The sequence below is a fragment of the Notolabrus celidotus genome, chromosome 2, assembly GCF_009762535.1.
Source record: "Notolabrus celidotus isolate fNotCel1 chromosome 2, fNotCel1.pri, whole genome shotgun sequence".
In the NCBI taxonomy this organism is placed as follows: Eukaryota; Metazoa; Chordata; class Actinopteri; order Labriformes; family Labridae; genus Notolabrus; species Notolabrus celidotus.
The window spans coordinates 21859725-21868675 of record NC_048273.1 but is presented as its reverse complement, the minus strand read 5'-3'; the positions used below and the strand labels follow the sequence as shown (position 1 = coordinate 21868675).

The 8951-nt window shown below is 42.3% G+C and overlaps 1 protein-coding gene across 1 annotated transcript; it reads right to left on the bottom strand.

Moving 5' to 3' along the window:
• Positions 1 to 4091: 4091 nt before the first annotated feature.
• On the bottom strand, positions 4092 to 7792 carry rtca (RNA 3'-terminal phosphate cyclase). Its single transcript, XM_034673702.1, has 11 exons — positions 7605 to 7792; positions 7387 to 7487; positions 6275 to 6418; positions 6002 to 6125; positions 5767 to 5825; positions 5542 to 5683; positions 5302 to 5423; positions 5021 to 5079; positions 4726 to 4820; positions 4505 to 4609; positions 4092 to 4338 (listed from the first exon to the last, which is right to left on the bottom strand). The coding sequence occupies exons 1-11, from the start codon at positions 7644 to 7646 to the stop codon at positions 4240 to 4242; spliced, it is 1092 nt and encodes a 363-aa protein (XP_034529593.1). The 5' UTR covers positions 7647 to 7792; the 3' UTR covers positions 4092 to 4239.
• Positions 7793 to 8951: the final 1159 nt, after the last annotated feature.

Genomic DNA, 8951 nt, shown 5'->3' with positions numbered 1-8951 from the left:
TTTAAAACGATAGGAAAACTTTTTTTTCATATTAGATGAAGAAGAAGCTAGAGGCCATTCTAAATGACACAGATCATCCACTTCACAACTTCTTTGTGGACCAGAGAAACAGCAGCAGTGGACGGCTCATCTCTCTGCACTGCAGGACAGAGAGATACAGAAAATCATTCATCCCTGCAGCCATTAGGCTTCATAACTCTCTAGCCAATGGGAGATGAGCTGACAGACACCTGAATTACTTGTTTTATGTGATTTTTATAATTTTGTGCTGATTTCAGATTATTTGAAGCGATTAAACAGATTTAAGAATTGTGATGTTTTGAATTTGTAAATGTCCCCTTGATTACACAGTTAAATCACACAAAGTCAAGCGAGCAGGTTTTACCAGCCCAAGGCAGGAAAAAAATGAGCACAAACATGACTTTCTCCTCCTGAGTACACTTTTTAGACCCCCAGTCTAAAATGTATTTTCTGTTCCTCCTCCACTGAGAAGGAATGCTGACATTTAAGACTTTTACTGACTTATCATAGTACTGAACCTTTCAGTAAATAAGTGTGTCACTGGAAATACTTTAGACTGTGTTTGTGTTATTGTATGTGTTTATTAGAGTGTATTTGTTATTTTGTTAAATTTATTTTCTGTTCCTCTTCCACTGAGGATAAATCATCAGGATACCTGAAGTGTCTCTTTGTTTACATGTCTCACTGTTCCGAGCAAACAAACATGTTAATGTGACAAGTTACAAAGCTGTAAGCTATTATCTCCTGTACACATCATACTTGCATTTTATAAGGTCTACAACAAGACCTCATGACAAAGCTTATTTCACCTAAACTTTATTCTGAAGACTGATTAAAGTGAAGTCAGTGTGTTTTTCAGATGTTTGTGTCGTCTTTGCTCTCAGCTCAGTTTGTCTAATTAAGGTTCAAACAGCTCACAAACTTTAATGTCCTCAAAGAGGCAATTAGTGATACAGTACAGCATAGAAACATTCAAAGCACATTAGACACATACGATAGAGATCAAAATAATCTGCAGCAGCTGTTATCAGTATTGCAATAAGACCACATCAATGAACATGACAGATATTCGCAGTTATCCACAGCATTTTTTATCAGTGCACTCTTGGTCTGATGCATGTCAACAACCATAACACAATAAATAAAATAAAGCTGGGTGTACTGAACAGTCCCTCGTACCCCTAGTAGACAACCATAGTCCATATGTTTCTCCAGACTCCTTGTAGCTAATATTAATATTAATATTATTAGTTAATTGAGTTGATGCCGTGGGGATACTTTTTTTTTATCACAGTTAGTTTTGGTGTATAGGAATCTTTACCTCCAACCAGAAACTCCACTGAAAGTGGGTGAGAAGTATCCATTCAGACTTTGTCTGCCACCACAGCCAGCCTGTACAGCACGACCAGGTCAACTTGCTGCTCCCTCATATTTCCCCACAGGTCTTACATTTGTTCTAATGCGTGATTTTAGCATGAACATACTAGCATACAATACAATAACAAATGATACTTTAATAAAGTATTTATAAAATAAAGTTAAAATGTGTTATCAACATTAAAAAAGCTAAATTTCCTACAAAAATACACACACTGTCGTCCCTTCTTAAAAACCCATCAACACATGGGTTTCAGGAGTATTTGTGATTCATGATAAGACTGAGATACTTATACTCTGTCATTACCTCCATCTCCTCTCCTCTGATCCTAGACGGAGCAGGGGGTGGAGCCACATGTCTGAAATCAATAATCAGCTCTTTGGTCTTAGATATATTCAGATAAAGGCGTGAGGCCTCACATCAGTTTACAAAGTCATTTAACACTGGACCATGTTCTACTTCACCAAAGTGGTGTCGTCCACAAGCTCAATGATATAATGCAGTGGGTATCTGCTGCAACAACAGTCTGTGTATAAGATATACTGCTGACAGCATACTGTGGCCGACATAGCGTTACCTACCCTCACACTTTGAGCTCTGTCTGTGAAAGAATTTAAAATCCATGTTATGAGTTTAGTGTCCAATCCAAACAGATGTTTCAGTCTGTCAGCCTGAATCAGAGGATATGTTCTGAACACATGCACTCTGCATGTGTTCTGTCCTCTTCCAGATTCATGTACAAAAGGTTTAAGAGTGTTGCGTCGTCTGTCCCTTTTCTGTAAACACACTGACTCTCTGACTGTCTTCACCTGGAGCTGAGCTGAACCATCACGTGACACCTGCTGTGAAACTTGGTGAACAGGTGAACATGTTGAAACCAGGTGAAGTACTCTCATCTGATTGGTTGCCTTTAGACCTAAGGCCCTGTCTGAACAGCAGGTTTTAACTCTGGACTGTTCCTTGAATGTGATGCATCAAAGCCTCACCTGCGATTAGAGAGATCCACACATGGTTTGGAGCTGGTCCTGGTCCCAGTCCCGGTCCTGGCTGGAGGACCCGGGGGCCGTCCTGGTGCGTCCTCCAGGCCCCGGCGTCCGCCATGCTGCAGGGTGGCCAGCAGACTGCAGGGGAGGCGGCCAGGCGGAGTTGAGGGGGTGTCAGGTGATGTGGATCAGGTTACTCCTGGTTTCAGAGGGGACAGAGGTGTGAGTTTACAGCCGCCTCAGGTTTCAACACACATTTAGGTCTGAGCTGGACTTCCTGCTGTACTCAATGTACATCAGCTCACCTGTTGCAGGTGACTGAAGCAGGTTAGGGGGACAATCAACATGACACCATGATGATGACATCACGGAAACAAAACCAGGACCAAAGGAAGTCCAGGTCAACCAGGGGAGTCCACAACAGGACAGAGACAGACAGGTGTCACCACCCCCTGTCATAGAGGAATAAACTACAGTACCCAGAAACACCAACTTCAGTGTAACGTGGAACCGTCATAGACACTCTGAATATAAGGTGTTTGTTTATAGTCATCTGCATCCATCGTCTGACAGTCAGACCTGACAGACACTTTACATCTCAGTCTGAAACTCATCTGTCTGATTATTCTGATGCCCCCTGAACACATCACTCTATAGAAACTGGTGGGAGTGGTGTTTGACCAACAGAGGATGACAGAGTGACACTTGGCCATTTATAAGAGTACATGTTTATACATTAGGTACATAATCATGTGTGTGAGTAAGGTCAGATGTTTGGACTCATATTATTGTTCAATATATTCCCACACCTCTGACCTAAGTTTCTAATTCCTGGTGAACAAAGTATGTCTAGTTTTTATTACTATGTTTAATTATGTTTTTTTTCTAATCATTTCTGCCACCTGTGTTTTTATATTGTTGTCTGTAGTATACCATGTTTCAATTCTTATTTCTGTCAGTTGCTTTAAAAAGTGAGTTTGGTTTTCATTTTTTTTTTAATCTTTTTCCAGATCTGAACCACCCTGAGAAATTTAAAAAAAGTCCATAATCAGATCCAAACTTTATATTATTTTAGATCGCTGCTCTCTCCTGTCTTCATACCTGCTGCTGCATTATCAAAACCTTAGCCCAGATAAGAAGCAGATAGATGGATGGATGGACGGTTTAATGCTGTGAAGTTTTCATACAGGTAAAAGACAGCCCTCCTTACTCCACACACCCTCCTCGGGCAGCAGACTGACAGTTTGAAACACATCAGTGCCCTTCAGTGGCTGCAGATCCCTCCTGAAAAGAGACTGATCTGTCTGTGGTGAGATTTTTATTTGAATCCTGTTTCTTCTTAAGAACATTTATACACCTGAAGATAGCAAACGGAAAACAGAAAACACCCATGTTTGGAGCACTTTGTTTTCTTACTTTTCTGTGACATTAAATGCCTCACAGCCCCTATATACTGTGTCCTGAGGCTGAAAGCTTCACCTGAAGTCAGCCAGAGAACCTGTGAGCTGTTTATGAACAGACTGAGCAGACTTCCTGCTGATGACGGTCATGTGACGGGATCTCTCTCGGAGCAGAGACACTTCAGTCTGCTGCTGTGGATTTAGAGACTGTTTTTACAGTTCAATACTATAAGAACAGCAGCTGCAGTATGGACTATGCTGCACCTGCACAGGTGAGTTGTGGGACATGCAGTAACAGACAGAGTCAGACGCGGTTTTATTTCTTTATTCAAGCATCGAAGAATCAAGAAACACCCTGTAAGAGAAGCTGAGAGACGGCCATGACAGAGCATCTACAGGGTCCACAGAGAGAGATAGAGGGCGACAGAGTGTGTATGTGAGTGTATGTGAGAGATTGCTACAGGTGGGGGTTTGTAACTCCTGATCCTTCACACTCTATGATGTAGGTTTCGTTGGTGCTCAGCTCGTCTTCACACTTTGTGATCGTGAACTTTGCCTGAAAGCAAACAAACACACCTGTTAAAGAAAACACATCTCTACAACACCTTTCATATGTAACCAAACAGAGTGTGTGTGTGTGTGTGTGTGTGTGTGTGTGTGTGTGTGTGTGTGTGTGTGTGTGTGTGTGTGTGTGTGTGTGTGTGTGTGTGTGTGTGTCTGACCTGAGTCAGCTGCTCCGCCACATGGATGGCAGTCTGTGTGTGCAGCGTCACTGGGCCGGTTCGAATCCGAGACTTTCCCTTTGCTAATGCCATGAAGATGATAAGCTGAGGGGGGGAAAACAGTACTGAGCATTTGCAGTGAAATAATCCAAATCTCATACCCTGATCCTAAAAATGTCCAACTGTGATGCCACAGCGATGTCGTAAGGTGTGGTTCTCACCTGATCCTGCAGGAACTCGTCCACACAGCCGTTATTTCGAATGTTTCTGAGCAACATCTCTGCAGCTTCCATACCCACTTTATCTGCATACACACCTGAGACACACATGTTACACTTTTAACACAAATGCAGACTCCAGATAAACACTGTTTGACTGTAACCATGGTGACAGCTTATCATAAAACTGCGCAGGTGTTCAAATATGATCTGGTTGTGTGTGTGTGTGTGTGTGTGTGTGTGTGTGTGTGTGTGTGTGTGTGTGTGTGTGTGTGTGTTAAGTCAGGTGACCTCTCACCTTTCTTTCCTAGAGCGGACCCTGCAAACACACAACCTGTGGACGACTCAGCGATGATTCTGTAACACAGAGGAGACCGACCAATCAGAGAGCAGCTCACCTATCTTACTCAGCAGAGCTACATTCGCTGTCCGTAGGAAAAAAACAAACTGAGGTTGGTGTGTCTGTAGAGTGACTGTGCTCAGTTATGGTGTTTCAATTAGTTTTTCTTTGCTTTAATATCCTACCACCCTGTTGGACAGTAAGCGCATCAGTGATGTCATTTGGTGGGCGGGGCTTACATGATGCCATTGCCGCTGCCATAGGCTTTGTCTTTCTCCTGCAGTGACTGGATGTTGACGTACAGCTCTTTGATTTCCTTCCTGATGGTCCGAACAGCAGCTGTCGACATGTCTTTAGCCAACTGGTCACAAAAACAGGATTCATATTTCAATTAATTATAGCCTTACACTTAAGCACTGCTTTAAGTTAATACATTGCATTTGATGAAATAATTTACTGTGTAACAGAGGTCACTTTACTTTGAAGGGCAGCACCCCAGCAACAAACGTCCGGCCATAGATTTTGGTGATGTTTCCTCTCTCCATCATGTTGACGGGCTGCAGTTCTTTGACAGGGTTCACCGTCACCATCACCTCACCTCCACCTTTAGGGTAGTACCCCCTGACACACACAAACATACATTGTAACACACACACAGCTAGGGAACTTTAATACGGTCTCTGATGAGCAAACACGAAACTGACCTCATTCTGATGTCGCAGTCAAAATTGATGCCAAACTTCTCCACAATTGGTTTAAACACCTGAAAGAGAGGATGAGACGTTAACACCTGAGAGAATGAAAGAATAGAACACTGTGGAGAAACAACACATTTACAGCGTGTACTCAATCAATAACAACTGTGTAATAAGGGTGTAATAACACTATGGTGACAGTATATTTAGGGTAGAGTCACAGTATGGTGATAGTGTATCAGACCTTGACTGTGTAGTCGATCTGAGGAGCCATCTCTGCATTGGTTCCTCCCTTCAGACAAAGCTGTGAGGATGAGTCAGCAAACAGAGCACAGGGCAGTGCCACCTGCATGAGGAGACACACACTCCTGACAACACACACACACACACACACACACACACACACACACACACACACACACAGATTACATACTTATAATAATTTGTGTGATTTGTATAGGTAAGTGTGTATATGCGTTTGTGTGATGTGTTTATATATTCATGTGAGTGGTCTCACCCTGCTGTCTGTGTGTCAGCTGTGTGGTCTCCAGACCGGATCTTTCCTGGAGTCAGACTGATGTCTGTGGATCCGATGGTGGCGCCCTGCAGATTTCCTGAACACAGATCCGAGACCAGCTGCAGGCCGCTCAGGTGCTGTGGTCTGAATACACACAGAGATCTTACATGTTATATCTAAAACAGTGCAGTTCTACAGCAGCCAGACTCCATTTAGACACGTGATAATTTTCAGATTATCTTTGCATCGTTTAAACAAATCACCTTATGGACTCTCCTGCTTTATCAAACTATTAAAAATGTCTTTTGGGAGTTAATCTTGGAAACTCGTCCAGTCATCATCAAGCAGCATGTTTTAACATCACTGAGACTACACACTGGGGGGTTTTGATGATTGAAGTTCGGGTGTGGAGTAATCCTTCACAGGTGTTTTGTCACGATGACTCTGATGAACAAAAGATGAGCTCAGCTGTTTGAGAGCTCCTCCCTCCGATGTCCAGAAACTCCATTAGCTCAGAGTCATCACTTTGAGTTTCTCTGTCACATATTCACAATCAGATGAGTGAAGAGGATCGATACCAAAGTGAAAAGACGTCTTCGCACTATTGATATTAGCCATTAAAATTTAAGAAGTCAAAATAAGCATATCTTACGACGTAAATATAAAGCAATGTACAGAATAGAACCGAGAAGATGAGTAGACAAAACGTATTGCACATGAAAGAAGAAAGGGATGAGTAATTGTTTTTCCTTTTCCTTTTCGCACATGTAAAGTAAAATGATTCAGTGTTTGCTAAAGGAACTGATTGATTTTGTTTCTTTTTTATAACTATTTCTTAATTTCTACTTGTATGTTTTTTTTCTATTTTACTTTTACATGATCGAAATAAAGGCATCAAATCAAATAAAAAATGTTGTACAAAAACAAACAAACAAAGGTGACCCGAGAGATTCCAGTTCGTCATAGACCCTATCCGGATCCAGTCCGGGTTTAAACAGTGTACCGATGGCATGGGTCTCGCTGGAGCACTGCTGTTATTGTTAGTCTGAGCTAACTTATTAGCCCAACTTCAATGAATAGGCTAATGTTAGCCTGCTAGCCGGTGGACTCACCTGAGCCCCGGTGTGCTCCTGCCGGCTCGGATTTGGGATATTTTGATGGCGGTTCCGGTGATGCAGCTGAGCGCCGCGGACACCCTGAGGATCTGCCCGCCCTGGGGAGAACCGAGACCGGGACACAGAACAACATTAGAGACCGGCTGCTAAGTGTTAGCCTTCTGTTAGCATGTTAGCTGAGAACAACAGCGGACTCAGAGAGAAGAAATACTCACCCCCTCCATCACACTGCCGTCTATCTGCATCGCGGACTCCATCTACTCAACTTAGAGAACACTTTAAACTCTGAGAGGTTCAGACTGCTTAGTGCTGCTCAGTTTATCTTCTTCTGTTTCTTCTTCTCTGAAAACTTCTAACTTCACTGAACCTCACACTGCAGGAGGACTGACACTTCCGGTCGCCTTCAAAATAAAGTGACGATCCTCTGATGGAGAAAGAGTGACACACTGTCTTATAAATATATAAATCTGTTTGTATGTCCAATAAAATGTTGTCTATGGTTTTATCAGGATTATAGTCATCGTATTAATCTTTTTTAAACTATTGATATTAAAACGGAACCAAAAGGATATATGTTTTTATATTCGGTAATTTTGTCATGTATTGTTTATGTGTGCGTTTTTGTGATGTGCACATCTTTACCTCATCTACAGCAGACTGATAACCATATTTAAGTCCAGTTTTAATATCTTTATTCATTCTTTAAAACGTCCCGCAGACATCGCGTTGTCTGGAGAGCTTTATTATTTTGTCTAAATTAAATTCGTCTTTTGTTTTGATGGTGATTTCCGGTGTTGCTCCGGTTTTTAAACCCCTGATGTTTCTGGTCGTTTAGTGTTGTCGCCCCTGCAGGGGGGCGACAGCATCCTGCAGCTGCCTGCAGCATCCTGCAGCTGCCTGCAGCAGCCAAGAGTACCCTACTGCAGGCAAGATGGCGCCGCCACAACATCCACACCGGAAGTCCATACCGGAAGTTACAAAGCTAAAAACGTTGCAATAACATCCACACCGGAAGTTACAAAAATAAAAGCCTTGAAAAACAGGAACGTGAACGCAAAATAAAAGCCTTCAAAAACACGTAGGTTTACGCGTAATTCTATGAACTTTTTTGCACTTACATTTTAATCGTATCAGTATTATTGACTAGTTGATTGTCTCCAAAAGTGTATAGGCTGTTGAGAATTCAAGTTACTTAGAAGCCTGCACGAATCACTAAGTTATAGTGTTAACGTCTCAGCCATGCACAGCCTTTTGTTCCGAGTGTGTGTTGAAATACTTAAAGCTGATTATGATGCTGCCGTGATGACATCTGCATATGCCTCTCTTGTTTTGTCTGGGTCATATGTTATTTTATGTTGTGTTAGCCTGACTGTACCTCAGTACAGTTTGCTGTAGTGTTTGTTCCAAATTACCTTGCATGCTGTCTGCCTATGTGATCACATGTATAGATTAATGAATGAATGAAATACAGATCCAGAGTAGATCCACAGTCACGAGAGAAGAGCAGAATGTTATCTATGGTGCAGGGGCGAGTGGAGGAGGAAAATGTAGAGGTGTGTGGT